This window comes from Pezoporus flaviventris, unplaced genomic scaffold (genome assembly GCF_033815535.1).
Source record: "Pezoporus flaviventris isolate CSIRO_AGI_PZ_B2104156 unplaced genomic scaffold, CSIRO_AGI_Pfla_v1 ptg000131l, whole genome shotgun sequence".
Taxonomy (NCBI): domain Eukaryota; kingdom Metazoa; phylum Chordata; class Aves; order Psittaciformes; family Psittacidae; genus Pezoporus; species Pezoporus flaviventris.
Window position 1 is genome coordinate 1,918,440 of NW_026892679.1, and position 17,187 is coordinate 1,935,626.

A 17,187-nucleotide genomic window follows, 5' to 3' on the forward strand; every position below is an offset into this window, starting at 1 on the left:
CACCAAGACAGAAACACTGAAAATTTATGACCACTTCCCTTGGAAAACAGGTAAAGAAACAAGCTTCTCGCTTGTTCTCCAACTCCTTCCAGGTATCCACCACAGATATCACAGGAAGGGCATGATTCTGTTTCTACTAATTGAACAAACACTCAAACAATCCAGCACGTGTGAGCAATCAGGTTAATGCATGGAGTAGTGGGAATTTTACACAGAAGCTAAACAGGGTGTGGGGTTTACCTGGTACCTTCAACACAGGACTGTTCAGGCTGGCATACACAGAAAAAGGATCGATTTTCCCTAAAAGAAGAAGGCTCTTCAGTGAATACGCACAACCCTTCTCAGAGAAATAAATACTCTTGGTAAGATCAGCATAATTGTGTTCATCTCTGGTAAAGTAAACTAGCCCTCTTAAGGTAACAATGCTGACCACAGAAATCCACTGGTCATAAGCCCCTGTGACAGAACACACATGCCCTGTTTGGTTACTGCAGCCAGATCCCTGTCCCAAGAAGCAGCCAATTTCCCTCTTCAGAAATCTGGCAGTCAGAGGGTATGCTGTATTTTGGCAGAGATATACGAAAGTAAAATACCCACTTACTGTATTTCTGTGGTTTGCAGCTTTGCAGTATGCTGGGTAAGTCTGGCAGGCAAATCGAAAAATGAGGGGGGGACAAAAAAAAAAAAAAAGGCAACATAATTTTGCAGCAGCAGTCAAGTTTGATTTTCTGGAATCAGCAACCCAGTCTGTGTAGTCCCTACTCTGAAGTGAAGCAGTGCAGGCAAAGTGATTTAGAGCCAAAAAGCTTTCAGAAAGTCACAACTTTGGGTACTTTCACTTTTGGTTTTTGCAGCTTTGGTGCTTCTGTGATTTCTTCGTAATCTGCGCTCATCCCAGTGGCCCATCGCGCAACCGTAACCTGGTCTGCAGAGAGAGACAGGTGATATGGAAAGGCTCACCACTGCCATTATGTCAAACTTACACATTTGAAGATTTAGCCTGCAAGAACCTGTCATTAGTTCATTGAAGAACTGTCATTCAGTTCCAGCTCTGAAGCCAACTCTCCTTATACAACTTAAGTTTTTTTTTCAAGCTGAGTTTTGTACACTCCCTTTCTTCCCCCACACAAATTGTCAAGGTTCACAAAATCATTACTACATGGTTTTCCTATTTGACTGTCCCAAGAAGCATTAAAAAACCGTAAGATGGTACATTAGGTCTCACCTAAGTCCAAACAACTCTTAAGATGATGATTTCAGAATATGTTAAGTGTGTCTGAACATAAAAGAAAGATCTCCACTATTAAGTGCTCAAGGCCAGGTTGGACAGGGCTTGAAACAACTTGGTCTAGTGGAAAGTTCCCCTGTCCATGGCAGGGGAACAGAACTGGATAAACTTTAAGGTCCTTCCCAAATCTAACAATCCCATGATTCCATGATTTACAGATGAAAATAATAAGACTGAGAAGGCACAACAGAGCAAAATTTATATTTCTCAGCTCACATCCCTGCATATAATTAACATTATCCTGCTGTTTAAATGCTATTTAGACTAATTCATACTCCTTTGCTGGAGAAAACAGTTAACCAATTCTGAATGGTAATTTAATTTTTATTGGATTGGAACAGATCATATCATACCATACCAAGAATACCAAACCACAGACTGATTTGGGTTGGAAGGAACCTCAAAGCTCATCCAGTCCCAAACCCCTACCACAGGCAGGGACACCTTCCACTAGACCAGGCTGCTCCAAGCCATGTCCAGCCTGGCCTTGAACACTGCCAGGGATGGGGCAGCCAGAACGTCTCTGGGCAATCTATGCCTCATCACCCTCACAGGGAAGAGCTTCTGCCTAAGAGCTCATCTCAGGCTCCCCTCTGGCAGGTTAAAGCCATTCCCCTTTGTCCTGTCCCTATGGACCTTTGTCCAGACCCCCTCTCCAGCTTTCTTGTAGCCCCTTTAGGCACTGGCAGGTGCTCTAAGGTCTCCCCTTAAGAAGCCTTCTGTTCTCCACGCTGAACAAGCCCAGCTCTCTCAGCCTGTCTCCAGAGCAGAGCTGCTCCAGCCCTTGCAGCAAGTCCATGGCCTCCTCTGGACTCACTCCAACAGCTCTATGTCCCTCTTGTGTTGTAGCCCCAGAGCTGGACACAGGACTGCAGGAGGGTGGTCTTCCCCAGAGCACGGTAAAGGGGCAGAATCCCCTGCGCTGACCTGCTGCTCACACTCTGGGGATGCAGCCCAGCATCCCAAGCACATGGGGAGTTCTGGGCTGAAGCACACACTGAAGCTGGGTCATGGGGAGCTTCTTGTCATCAAAAATCTCCAGTCATTCTCCCCAGGGCTTCTGTATCAAGTCTGCCCCAGTGTATGTTTGTGCTTGGGATTGCCCTGACCCATGCAGGACCTTGCATGTGGCTTAGATGAAATTCTTGAGATTCACACTGGCCTACCTCTCAAGCCTGTTCAGGTCCATGGATAGGTCCACCCAAAGAAACCACAAGCTGCAGTGCCTAAACCTGACAGCTATCAGCTATCTTCCTCTAGTCTAAAAGTACTTTGCATGATGCAAACTGATTTCAAAGAATATTAATAGTGGTGTCACAGTTTCAACTAATTCAACTATTTTTAACTAGTTTTAAAACATCAGGATAAAGACTACCATGTCCCTTGGCAAATTAAACATTGTCAGTCTTCATGACGGACATAAAGCTTCTCAAAAAAAAAGAAAAAAAGTAGGAAAAAAATGCGTATCAGATACAAAAGAATGGCTGAAGCATAGGCCCCTATTGTCTACATAAATAGCTAACATAAATTCCACAAAAGTGGCTTATTATTAACCCAAGGTTCTACAAGCCATGCAAACACATTATAAAAATGCACAAATGAATCACCACTCCAGTAACAGGATCATTCTTCAAGCACTTTTTTGATGCACTTGCCTTCCATTACACAGGTCGTTTTTTTCTGTATATAATGCAATTTTTCCACCACAGGTAGAATCATGGAATCATAGAATGGTTTGGGTTGGAAAGGACCTTAAGATCATCTAGTTCCAACTGCCCTGCCATGGGCAGAGATGCCCCCCACTGTACCATATCACAAAAGGCTTTGTCCAATCTGATGAATTCAGCTGGACAGATCTACCTCCTTCTTTCACGTCTTGAATGACTTGAACACCTGCCTGCACACACAGCTTCTACAGGCTGACAGTCCCATGACCCTGCAACTGACACTACATTCAACTGTACCACTTCACATAGAAATCATCAGAAGCAGCAGCCAGTTTTGTTCTACAGCTGCTAAGTTTCGAACAGCAGCAAAAATACTGGCTAACAAGTACACATTAGCCCATATTAACTTCAAAACCTACAAACTGGCTATTTTTATTACAAAAAGCTTGAGTTATGCATTGCAACTTAATGCTTCCTCCACACACCCCTCAATAGAAGCACGCATCCCAAAGGAAGGCTGCCTTTGCTCTTTGCAAGTTCTCAAACCCAATTTTTCCTGACTGAAGGCAGGCAAAGCAGTAGATATATATTACTCAGCTGTGCACTCAGACTGTTTTGTACACTTCCCTGCATCTCACCTGTGTTCTGTTTTACTGGACAGTCTTTTCGGAAGTGCTCCACAGAGCCACAAAGTTTGCAGCCACCACCTGTTAAGAAAGAAAGCTGTTACTCACCTGGGAATAAAAAACTAGTAACAGATAACAAAAAAACTCAAACACAAAACATCCCTCCTACACTGTTTTGCTCTTGTACGTGTATTGAAAACATCTACTTATCTGTAGTCACAATCTTTAAAAAAGATATGGCAGTGTCCTTATGGACAGGTCTACACTCCTTGCCAACATAACATCATGGAGCAGATACACAGCCAGCTTTGGAAGCCTGTAAACATGGCTTCCTCTGTCTGTGCCTCTGAAACACAAAGCTGTCTGCAATCAAACTGCACTATAAAGCACCACATACTATAAATTCCAGTCACCACAATACTATTTCTAATCTGTTGGAAGTTTTCACTTTGAGTATGAATTCTGCTAAAATTCATACTCAAAAGGGACTTCTGAAATTAATAGGAGCTCCTGAGTGGCAGGCAATCCAACTTCTGAGATACAAAATAAAAAAATTATAAAACCTATAAACATAGATTTTTATGTTTCATAAATATAAACCAAACATTGAAAGTAAAGCGATTGTACTGTAAAATCACCCTTTTGAGTTTGCCAGGCCTCAAGACTGTGCTGGGAGACAGAATGCTACGTTTTAGTGCCAATAAAGAAACCAGGCAAAGCAGAATCTGAGTGAAATCCAAACTTAGATCACATTTCTCATTAAAGTCACTTAAACTGAAGATGTCCTCTTTCTAGTTAGAGCCATTGTGTTTAGCAAACACCTCCCAGAGTCTTAAACTATATTATGACAGTATGTTTTTACCACACTTTGATATATGTACATTTAAATACTGACTATTCTGTATTCAGCGTATTCTGATTTTGTTTGTGTGCTGATACTGCAAGCATAAGCAAGTTCTCATACTTAAGAGAGTATGAGAATTTAAGCTTACAATTAAAACAAAATCCCTAGATAATCAATATTAACATTGAATTCCCCTGAACTAATCTGCTTTCACCAAGAGTAAAGATAGGCAGGTATTCCTTTTAGTCAGATCCTCATTCATTTGCAATGTTATCTCGTTCCATATCAGCTAAATATGAAAAATGTGTTTTGGTTTTAGTAAACCAGTGCACTCACCTTCAGCATACAATCCCTTGGGATTATCTGGACATGACCTTGACAAATGCCCCATCTCACCACAGATGAAACATTTTGCATATGGAAATGGCCCTGCAAAATCCCATAGAGTTTATGATCCACATTAAAAACTTTGTAAAGTCCAGACACTACAACAACGTTTTACTATACTATAAGCACTATACTCATACACTGACAGGTTCACTTTTACACTAACGTGTCTCCTGAGAACAGTTAAATTACTAAACCACAAAGACTTGTATTTCAGTTATTAAAAAAACCCACAAGGCCAAAGCATCTCAAAACCCCACAAATTTCTGAGACATACCAATCGCTGGATCTGTTTTTGCTTTGCATTTGCTGATGTCATGCTCTGTGGATCCACATCGGTAACAAATTCCTGTACCAATATCTTGACTTTCAAGTACTGCAGGACAATCAGCAACACCATGGCCAGGTTCTCTACAGTGGAAACATACCTTTGAAAACAAAAATTAAGTTGTATGCATTTCCATAGACAGTTCACACAGCAAAACACAGCACTTAGAGGTGACACTGCTAAAGAACTCACTGATTATCTGATTATCACCTAGTAGATTTGTACTAGACCACTATTTCTCTTAGCTGAAACTTTGAGGGTAGTACCACATACTTACCTCTAGTGTCGAGATTTGAGATTATCATAAAGACAGGATTCTATGCATGGCACCCAAACACCTGAAAATCCCAGTCTAACAAGGTGTTCTAACTTTTCAGAAGGCAAACATACGAAGATATTTTCTCCTTAGGCAAAACCAGTTAGACTAAGAGATACTGTACCCTGTCACAGAGTAAATGTCAGTGGCCTGTGTCATTAGAATACACTATTACGGGCACTTTTCTTTTACCAACACCACACCATACAGGGTATTCACTCATTGACAACCGAGTGCTCTGAACAAATGATGACACTTGATTTTGACTACAGCTCTCCAAGCTCTTTAAGTACTGCTGCAGCAAGGGCTTAAGGAAACATAAGCTATGTTGCACCCGTGCTGCTATTTACTCAGGAAAAACTTAAGATTTCTCAGATGAGTAGTAACTCTCTTCATATGTTCTCATATTACATTCAGCACAAGTTCATGCTGAATGCCTAAGTCTGTTGTGAAGTAACTGCTTTCAGACAGTCTTATTCGTCTACTGGAGATCCCACTTCAATTCTCAAGCAGATGTCACTGCAGAAAGAGGCCCCCAAACAGCAGAAAGATTGTACCGAAGAATTTCACACGAAATTAGCTTCTCTCAGGAGAAAGGAAGGGCTGAGAATTCATCACAGTGTAGCATGAACAGTATGAAGGGGCTAGGGGTTAAGCTGGAATTCATCCTCATTAACGTGAAAAGTCACTCAGCACACGCTGTGCTTGCAGCAGGTAAAGCACTCAACCTCCTCACGGAACCAGCCCGGGCAGTGGCAACAAAGATTTTGGAACGGGCATTTTCCACATAGATCTTTCCCCAAGTTCTTAACAAGCTCCCATGGAGAGACAAACACCTATGGCTGCAGACAGAACTCACCATGGCATTTTTCTTCATTTTTTGCCGCTTCAGCCTCCTCCCCTCCCGTCGCTTGTCCTTCTTCAAGGCTATCGCTACCTCCTTCTCCAGCTCAGCGCTGTCTGCACCGGCCACCTCGTCACTCCCCGAGCTCTGCTTCAGGAACGCCGCAAACCCGTTAACATCATCGTTCTGGTAGTACTTTTTCTTCTTCTTCCTCTTCTCTTGCTCCTTCTTCAGGAGAAGAGGGCCTGGGCGGCCCTGCCCCTCCATATCCTCCCAGGGGGTCGCATCCAGCGCCTTTTCGCTGGGAGCGCCGCTTCGGCGAGCCCATCTCGTCATGGGGGGGCCAGCTCCTCAACACACGGACGCCACGGAACAGAGGCCCGCACCCCTTGTCCCGCGGGGAAAACAGCGCAGCCCCGCTCCCTCAACGAGACGGCTCTCCAAGGGACACTCCCCACAAAGCCGCTTCCCCTGCCTGTGGCACCTGCGCTCCCTCTCGCCCGCAGCCCACCCCGAGAAACGCCGGGCAGCCAACAGGACAAGACCGAGCTGAGCCCCTCCCGAGGAGCTGCAGCTCACCCGTGCCCGACGCGGCAGCGCAGCCGATCTCACCGCGGCGAACTCCGCCCCGCGCTGGAATTGGGCCTGCCGGGGCCCGGCGTGGCGTCACTTCCGTCAGATGCCGCTCTGGCTTCGCGCTCTGCCGCCGTCTTGCGACTCGGCGGCGTAAGGAGTGAGGGTAGCAGCCCAGGGGCTGCAGCTGATTGTGGGGCTGATACCGAATTAAACACGCATTTCTGCGTGTACAGAAACATGGTCATGGACAAGGCGACAGTGATTCACAAGATGAGGAAGGTATGCAACAATTGTCTTCCTTCAAATGGATGTGGGCATTCCTCCTGTCGACAGGGCCTGACAAATAGGTAAACGGCTGTGACAGAAAACAGCTCAAGGAGCCTCTCAGGGTCATAAATTAGCCCAAACAAGAAAACATGTAGTTAATTGGAAACACTAAACACATTCCAGTGTCCTTAACTAATGGATTTCCATAGAAGGATAAACCGAGTGGGGGTATTTCTCCCCAAACGAGCACTTCAGACTCCAGAGAAAACTCCTCAAGCTCACAGCCCCTGCCCCACAGCCTTATCTGCCCAAGTTACCATATGCAATGAGTAACAGGAATTGGGTGGGCATTTCACAGAATTATGATGTGTATGTAATGAAGATACATGAGCTGTGAAGTGTCTCTTTTCGGTGTGGTTCCTCCATGCGGGTGGATCCCCCAAGCATGTTATGTTGGTTTCTAACCTGCCATTCTGGTTTATTTTGGTGCCAGGTCACGATGTCCCTCCTAGCAGCGGTGTTCCCATCGTGTTTCCATCTGCTAGTTGCCAGAGTAATACGCGCATGGTCGTTTTCAGTGTGGTCATGGTCTCATTGACACAGATGTGCATCTGCTGTGTGTGAAGGTGCCTTGAAAGTGGCTCTCTTCCAGGCAAGTTTAACTTCTCTATTTACAGTGGTAAAAGGACTGTGGGGCATGGCCCTTTGCAGCTACTGGTCCCTGTCCAGGAGGATGGTGAGGCGTGGCACAAGGTGTTGTCTCTAGTGCAGGTGTCTTTCCACTGGAGTGGAGTGGGATGATGGGCACCACAGCTGGTGCTGGCTGGGTTCAGGTTTCCTGGTATGTAGGGGAGCATGATGATGGGCATCAGTCGCAGTGCAGGGTAGGGCTAAGGTACTGGGAAAGGAGGAATGCTGTGGTGGTGCCAGTGGTGGACCTGCTCAGCATCTCGGAGAGCTTGTGTGGGACAGTCTTTAGCTGCGCTGTCTCTCCTGGATGCAGCTGCACTCTCACAGTTGTAACACTACCATACCTAACAGTTCTGTCACTTACACCAGACGCTGCAGATGAGGAGCTGTGCTGGTGCAGTTACACCTCTTCAAATGATCATGTTGTTCAGTAAAGTCTGTTTAGATGGGATTTATCTTCCACCAAGAGGAATGCTGGGGCACCACTGTGGTCCCTACCTCCATTTCATAGCAGTGAAGCTGATTCAAACCTTCACCCCAAAAATTTCTCAAGGACACAGCTTTTGGAAACATGATTTATGACACATTTTGCTCTCCCCAAACCAATCCCTTAAGGTTCACAAAATAAAGCCCCAGGACTATATTGTTAGAGTACCCTGCTTAGCAGTGAAAGAAATGTTTATAAATCCAGTAAGACCTTTTTTTCTAAAGTCCGTCTTCTGCTTCTTGTATTTTTAGCATTTCACTAGATGTCCATTACCTTTCCTGGTAATATTGAGCTGATGTTAGGACAGCTGGGTACCATTCCTTCGTTATTAACTGTCCTTCGTATTTATGTATTCCTAGAGAAATGGCCTTGCCTTGTTTTGGTAGTTTTCCTCTCGCAGTTTTTCCGGGGTTTTGCATCCACTAGAGGGGAGTATACACAAAGCATGTATTGATCTTGGTGGTAGGACTACGCCACAGTCGGTAAGGGCAAGAGGATTTAAGAATAGTTAAGACTGCATTTACTGCAGGTGAAACTAATTTATGAACGCCGTTTAAGAGTCGCTGTTAATAAAATATGAAATTAAATCAGAAAGAATCGGTATTTAATTTTAAAATTAATTTGCTGATGTAGTTACAGCTCAACCATAGCATGAGGTCCCAGTTGTTCCTGCAGTGTACTCCAGCAAGCCTGTAGGTTAGAAATCATGGCCAGAGCTGATTCATGGAGCCAGAGAGGGCTATTAAAACATGTGACAGTGACCCAAGGGTCAGGAAGATAATCGAGGATCCCATGAGCACATGTTGCACCCATTTCAGTCATACGTATGCTGTGTATTTATTAGGCTGTATTGTACGAACAGCTGCATATTTATGTGTTAGAAGGTTTTAAAATGTTTTTTTTCCTTGCTAATCTGTGTGTAGCATGCATGGCCAGTTTAATTTTATGCATTAAAGTGGGTGAGGATCGAATTACTTGTCAAATTGAAATAAAATACATATACATATACAAGTAGTTACATCTATATGTGTATGTCCTTCTGGCTTATCAGTTTATTTTCACTAAGTGGAACAGCAGTGTGGCTTCTGATGCATTCAGGCTGCTCGCTGGTTTCAGGTCAGTGCAGGTGTTTATTTGGCTGTAGCTTCCTTTCTCCTCCATACTGAGCTAGCAAAAGACCGGTTGTGAGTCCCATGCTGGAGATGGACGTGGATGTAGAGAAAAGCAGAACAGGCTGCACAAGGCCAGTATGAGGAGACTTGCTTTGCTTTCTGTTCTGCTGAAGTCTGAAATGTATTGTCTCTCTTTTTAAATCAGAAAATTTTATCTGTGTGTCTAGGCGGTATCCCTAGCAAGGTTTGCAGGCAGTGGAAAAAAGCAGCTGAATACCTTACTACTAAATCAGTAAGACAGTACTTCCCCCACATATATCACTTCTTTGATAGTGACCACACCGGTTTAAGTTTACACTGGTTGAGCTTTGCTCCAGCTTGACATTAGCTGGCTGGGAGCTCTGCTGTGCACAAGCAGCAGGTGAAAAATGAGCAGGACAGCAGTTGCGCAAATTATTGTAAAGTTTTATTGCCTTTTTTTCCATATTTTACTAAAAGGCAGCAAATTGCCAGTCCACAGCACAGTGTTCAAAGCAACAGTCTAATGCCTCTTTTTAGGAGACTTTCTTCATAGTTCCATGACAAACATAAAATGGGCTGGAGATTTGAGACAACAGAATTGGAAATCTGGACCTGCAGATCCTGTAGCCTTTTGTAACTTGAGATGGAGTTTTTTGGAATGTTGCAGGTTCATTTTTGGAGCCCAAAGACTCTAGTAAATTGGAAGAGGAATACAAAGATGTCCCCTGTAGTATGGCATTTGATACAGGCACAGCCGTGAAGCTGAATGCGTCACAGTGTCAAGTTTTTTAAAGAGCTTGATGAATGACTTTGGTTTTGTTCTGGGTGACAATCATCATCCTCAAACCTCCAAAAGAGAAGTTTTATCTGCAGAAGAGGTTTTAGTCCTATGTATGTGTGACTGAGGGTACCTCTGTTGACTCTTTTTTTTTGCCTGTGTTTGGGTAGTTAATACTACTTGTCAAAGTATCAGAATGACATTTTCCTGGTTGTTTTGATTTGGGCCTGGGGAGAGAAGATAAAAAGTAAGGCCTCTTTCTGCTAAATTCTTTTACCTCTGCAGTATTCTGAGGGCTCCCATTAACTTCGGCTTATTCACCCATTAACTTCGGCTTATTCACATTCTTGTTTGTGTTGGATAATGATGTATACTGTTTTTAATCATAAATATTTAATGGATTTCAATTCCTACAACTAAGGCTGCATCACGTTCAGGAAGCCTGTCTGGCTGACCATTACCCCATATTATTTCCATTAGGCTGGGTTGCTTGTGGCTCTGATTCTTTCAGGATAGTTAACAAATGCTTAAGTGTGTTGCTCAATCAACTCACATATGTTGCTGGATCAACTCACTTATTTAAGGGTTTATATTTAGGCAACTGCTTAAGTGCCTGGATGAACTGAAGCTTTTAAAGGTTAACCTGTGGTCAGTTATTTTATTTAGTTACTTTACACTGCAAAGAAACATTGCTGTTTATTATTTCTAGAGCAAAATGAAAATCTGGAAAATGTGATTCAAGTGAAATGGAATATTGGTTTTTCATAAGGGAGAATTTGTTTTTTTTTTCCTTTTTTTTTTGAAAAACACACATTGGGAACTATATAACTAAAAATTGCACAGTACTACACCTTGCTGATACCTTAATATCACAAGATAAATTCTAATTTCTAGTTGAAGATATGAAAGAATAAAGAAATGCAGAATGCATTATCCTCTGCAGTTCACTGGGATACATTTAGATGCAGTGGCCTCTTCCTTCTACAGTATTGGCTGTATTTTTAATAAAGCTGTTGTGTTTCACAGAATAAAGGAAAACCAACAGTCTAAAGCTGCAAGGAGAAGTAAATGCAGAGGTACAGGTTCCTTAGGCATAGTAAGCAGCAAGGGAGGGTGCTTCTAATCTTTTCAGTCTTACTTCTCATGTGACTGGCTGTGGGAAGGAGAAACTACAGCTGGCAATTAAGAGTGACCATGAGAAGGAGGAACTCCAGCAGGCAATTAAGAGTGACCTGTCTCTGACTGGTACTTGGAAGATGTTGGAACTGGGAAGGAACAAGGACGTCGGAACTGGAAAGAGGATGTCGATAAGAAAATCAGATAGACCTTTCACCTGATGTAACCGCAAAGCAAACACAGATGTGCTTGGCTAATTGCTTGGAAGCATATAAATATCATGTAATCTTTTCAATAAACGATCCAGCTTGCACTCTACCTCTGGGTCCGTGCCTCCATCCTCACAACTGTCCATAAAGAAAAATACAAATCACTTATTTCTACAGAAGGTCAAAGTGCCAGTAATCTACAAGGTTATTTGCTGAGTACCAGACAAATTATCAATAGCTTTTAAGGCCAAAGTCATTTGGATAACTAGGTCTTGCTTAGACGTCTTCTATTTTCCTTCTGTTGGAGCTAGGCACCTAGACATGTTTCTGAGATTTGCCAGTAACTTTTGGAATTAGTAATTTATCTTAGCTTTCTTCAGTGGTTTGATTTGATAAGGTATTCTGGCTTGGAGGAGGAAAGTCCATCTCCAGATATGTGTAAGTGTCTTCGTATTTGGTAATACAGATTTAGGTACATAGGTAGTCTCTTGAACATACAAACAAGCTTTTATACACTTTAAAAATACAGCTAATTCTGTTCATGCCCCCGTTGCTGAATAACTGTCAATGTAACACAAAATTCTGTTTCAGAAAGCAAAGCTGCAAAACTGGAACAAGAGCTAAGACAGACTCTTTGATAAGGCATAGACACAAAATTTATGGACAATGTTTTCATTTCAAACAAGAATATGCCTGTGCACAAAATGGACCAAAATTAACTGATACCGTTAATCAACTTTTTTTCCTCCTCTGTCTAGGAAGCTCTTGGATCCATCTGAGTTCCCAGAAAAATGGATAGGTGAAAAAATATGTTCATTACCCTTGTTTACAAACTTAGAATTGTAACATAACTGGTATTTTGTTATTAGGAGCCCAGTGTTATTCTATAATAATTTATTCTGAGTGAATTAAAAATACAGTATCAGCAGCAATATGTTCTGCAGTAGATGGCTGTGCCCTCTTGGAAGACTTGACATGGTAGGACTTCTGTACTCTACATAGTGCACTCTGGTGTATGACATCTATGTCTTCACGCATCTTTGCAGGCAAAAGAAATGGCATAAAAAAAAGTCTTTAATCCTTTAATTAAGCCTTAAGCTGAAAGTAAACTGTAAAAGGCATTAGAGTAGGAAGATGGACATTCAGTATTTTGGCAGGTTTTAAATCACATTACAACAAATATTATTACTAAAGTAATTCTGCATATAGATATTAGCTGTAAGTAATTCCCCAAGTTATCTGCTCCCCTTTTAGATATTTCCAGAGTAAAATTACATTAGGTCTGTTCATGCATGCATTAGTCTTGTAGGAGTGACAATTTCATGAACTTCTGAAGTCTGTCTAGTCAGTTTTTGTTAGGACATCGAATGATTTTAGGTGAAAGGTGTCACAAGAGAAATTAATTCCAACTGTCATAGTAACAGGCTTGGGCCTGAAGCTTTTATATCAGGCTTCAGGAAATAAATCGCTTCTGTGCATGTAGTCCCATCTACCAAGTCTTTATTACTTGGAACCCCCCAAGTGAAGCATGAATTTTGTTGGTCTTTCTGTGAGTGATGTGAGCACCAGTGTGTAGAATAAAGCCAAATTTCAAATCACACACAGTAGGTCAGTTTTCAAGCACTCTGCTGTAGCATACCTTGTGTTATATTTCTTGGGGAAAAAAAGACAGTATTCTGGTAAATTCTCCACTGTCTTGCTGCCTTTCTATACGAACAACTCATATTCAGCCCTGTAGTGACAGATAGATCTTGCAATTTGCCAGAAAACTGAGTTGCTTCAGGCAGTACGTTTGTTCAGTAGCTTACTTAGTCACATGAGACCTACTTGTCAATATGTCATCTTCTGTCTATGTTGTAGCAAATATAGGAAAGTTTTAGCCCTCTTTGTGAAGGCATGTATGTGTTTCTTCAGATCTGCTGTCCTGAAGCATCCCTTGCCTTCCTCCAAGGCAGCCCCCGCACACATGCTACTTCATACCCTGGGCTTTGGTTTCCTGCCTCTCTCAACTTGCTGCAGCTCCTGACTTGACTTTTACATTTGAGCCACTTTCCATTTTTTTGACAATGCTGCTTAGCCAGGCCATGGGCTTGTTGCAGGAGCTGCCTTTTCTTGGAGTCAGTGGCTGTGTGTATTAACATAGCTCCAAACACGCTTCAGGCTTGCCACAAATAATTTGGCTTATATGTCCATGCTTGAATTTCCCAATATATATAACTATGCTCCTGACTGGCTGGCAATCATCTGGCTTCTGTTTTTCTTGGCTTTTCTCCTGTGCTTTCAGCCTTCATTCTGTCATCTACTGTTTCGTCTCTTTGTTTACCCTGGATATGCCTTGAAAAAGTAGGTCTGTCCTTAGGCTAATGTTTTGGTAGTGTACAGGTCAAAGGATCTTTACCTAACTGAGGGCCATTTGTCTCCCCATGGTGCAAATGCAAATCAACATGGTTTATTCCCATCACCCCATCCATTTACAGTATTTACTGTTAACAGCAGTATTTGTATGGCAGTTTCAACACAGAAAAATGTGTTTGCTAGTGTACAGAGGCACCTCTTGCAAAGTCATTGTCCGTTTCCTGATAGAGCTCAGAGTACAGTGACTGCTTTTCCCTTGTCCTCTAATGGCAGATTCATTCCAGTTCTCACCCTGCATGAACTGCTTGATGCAGCACAGGTGGGATTTGATGGAGCATGACCTGAGAGTTTTACTTTTGCTGATCCCTAGTCACTGATGTGTTGGTCAAGATTATAAAAGTACTTGAGGCATGGTATATAGCTCTTCTTGGAGTATTTAATCAAATGAATTTCGAAGATTTGTGGAGAATCAGTGTCTGAATCTATCAGGAAAGAGTTTTATCGCAGAGAAGGAGCTCAGCAGTGCAAAATTGGTGGCATGGGAAAAATAAACATGAGAAAGTGAGAAGTAACATCATATGTGTAGAGTTAATGCACCAACCCAGCTTTTTAACCTTTAGTATCTTCTTACTAAATCATAATCTGTATGATTTTCTTCCGTTGTTTGAAAACCTTTCAGGTCCTTTATTTCCTGCTGCAGGAAATTCTCCAGAGCATGTCATCTGGAAACAGTGCAGCTGCAGTGTTGCTCCCTTTAGCCTGTTATTGAACAATTACAAGAACAGATGAACCCCCCTTTTCTCACACTTCCAAGCCCCAACATGTACTCGACTTGGAGATAAACATGGTCCAGGCAGACAGCAAACTGATCTGAGGACTGTTATGATGGAGCAGGACTGAGTAAATACATCCAGGATAATGTTAATAGACACATGACTGTCCAATTTTCATTTAAAATACTAGATAGTGATGTGGAATGAAGAATCAAAAAACATCATTCTTATTAATCAGCTGAGTTACACTTGCTGACAGTTTAAAGGTCATGGAGAGTGAAAAAGATCACCAAAGTAAAAAGTGTAGATAGCAAATAACAAGCTTTTACAAAATAATCCCTATGAAGAAAAGTACTTTGATTATGGAGACACTTGGAAGCCAACAATACAGAGAAGGCCACAGCTGAATCTTAGCATAGAGTAAATTATATTAGGGTATCCATACTTTGGGTAGACATTATTCCATGTTGGGTCAGAGCACAGGATGGCCAGGACTTTTCTCTGGCCTGTTTACTCACCTAAGGGCATTTTGCAGTAATTGATTCAATCACAGGATCACAGAGTTATGTAGGCTGGTGGTCTGATCCAGCACACCCAACCCATCACACCCCAAACCCAAAGCAGGACCAACTTAGATCAGATTGCTTATGACATTCTTCCTTGAGTTACCTTCACATCTGTTCCTGTGTTTGGCCATCCTCCTAGTTCAGAAAGTCTTCCTAACATCTAACTGGAATTTCCAGTGTCCCAGCTTGTATCTGTTGCCTCTTTTTCTATCACTGTGCACCTCCAAGAAGAGTCTTGAGCTTAGCTTGTATACATCCTCTAATGCGGACAGCAGTTATGGACTTCAGTAAGATCTCCTCTTAGCCCTCTTTTTGCTGACTGAACAAAACCAGCTCCCTCAGCTTCATCCCATACATCATGCTCCAGCTCCCTTGATCCTCTTTTTGCCATGTTGAGGACCTCCTGCATTTTGTTACTGTCTTTTCTGTACTGCAGATAAAGTCACATAAGTACCAAACTCAAGGGAAACTCCCATGTCCCTCAAGCTGCTAGCTATGGCCATGTGTAAGGCAGCTCAGTATGGGCATACTGCTGACTTGTGTTCAACCTGCTGTCCACCAGGGCCTTGAGTCCTTGCAAAGCTGCTTTCCACCCAGTTGTCCCTCAGCTTGTGCTGTTTTATGGTGTTGCTGTATCCCAGCTGCAGAACTTTGCCTCTGTTGAATTTCATGAAATTTCTGTCAGCCCTTTCAACAGTCAGACACCCTCTGAAAAGCAGCCTTGCTTTCCAGTGTACCAGCTGCTCCCTTTCATTTAGTACCAGCAGTAGAGTGGCTGACCGTGCAAGGCACCTCATCATTCAGGGTGTTATTAAAGGTATTAAAAAAGTATCAACATGTCCAATATCAGCCCCTCAGGAATGCTATTAGTACAGGGCGAGCTGGATTTTGTCCCACTGCCTATCAGCAGTTTGCAAGTTATCAGGACAAAAGCAAGTAGAGGCTATAATCTGAGCACAGTTGGCCCACGGTTGAATTTTGTGTTGATCTGAGTGTTTTGGAGAGTTAATGGTGAAGTCTTTCCAGTTTTACTTGTTTGCCTTCTATGTGAAATCAGCAGAAGTCGCTTTTCCTTCCCCCAGAATTACTATTATTAGTGACCGTTTAGAAAGCTAGCAGCAAAATAGTTAGGGAACGTACCCAGCAGAGATGAGGGAGAAGCAGCAATCATATGGAAGCTCCAACCTACTTTATACACAGCAGCTCTCCTAGGTGGGAAATGAGCACACCATGCTGCTATTTCCAAGATCTGCTAATTCACCATCTAGCCCTCAATTAGCTTCCAGTTATGACATTTAAAGTCTGTAACTGATCATGGCCTAATTATCCAGTCACATCTTTTCAATATGACTCACTAAAAATCCTTCTCCAGAGGCTTTGCACTGTGAGGTTTCTGATGAAGGATGCTTTGTTAGAGGAGTCCCTACCACAGAAGAATCAAACCAGGACTAACATGCAGTTGTGGGAAGCTATGGCTGCCCCATCCCTGGCAGTGTTCAAGACCATGTTGGATGGAGCTTGGAGCAACCTGGAAGGTGTCCATGCCCATGGTGGGGGGTTGGAACTGGATGAGCTTTAAGGTCCCTTCCAACCCAAAGCATTCTATGGTACACCCCACTCAACAGCAACAGCTCACATTCATCAAAGCATGTTTTGAATTCCACCCCCCCACCCCGAGAACTGATGTTTTGAATGAAGTTACTGTGAAATACTGAATGTGTTTCAGTATGAAAACAGGAAGCAAATGATGGGACTGTTAACATCTGCTGGTTTTGCTTTACACCATCAACATAATGTTGAGTACAGAGATCTTACTCAGATTGGCAGTACCTCCTAAGGCACTTTGATATGTAATGGTTAGCTGAGGCTAGTCTCCATTACCTGGAACCTAAAGGCGGCAGGAAGAGATTGGGACAGGCCAAGCAAAACACATTTAT

At 42.7% G+C, this 17,187-nt stretch overlaps 2 protein-coding genes across 3 annotated transcripts in view; both read right to left on the reverse strand.

Annotated features, from left to right (window-relative positions):
* Positions 1–17,187, reverse strand: part of RASGRF2 (Ras protein specific guanine nucleotide releasing factor 2) — a 280,188-nt gene that overhangs the window by 93,786 nt on the left and 169,215 nt on the right. The gene's annotated exons all lie outside the window — the stretch shown is intronic.
* Positions 546–6,800, reverse strand: ZCCHC9 (zinc finger CCHC-type containing 9). Of its 2 annotated transcripts, none has more exons than XM_061478751.1 (5): positions 6,316–6,800; positions 5,090–5,240; positions 4,762–4,854; positions 3,599–3,662; positions 546–930 (listed from the first exon to the last, which is right to left on the reverse strand). In XM_061478751.1, exons 1-5 carry the CDS (start codon positions 6,634–6,636, stop codon positions 810–812), a joined length of 750 nt encoding a protein of 249 aa, XP_061334735.1. In that variant the 5' UTR covers positions 6,637–6,800; the 3' UTR covers positions 546–809. The 2 variants fall into 2 exon arrangements, with proteins under 2 accessions (XP_061334735.1, XP_061334734.1); XM_061478750.1 differs by having other exon boundaries at positions 546–925; positions 3,594–3,662; positions 6,316–6,799.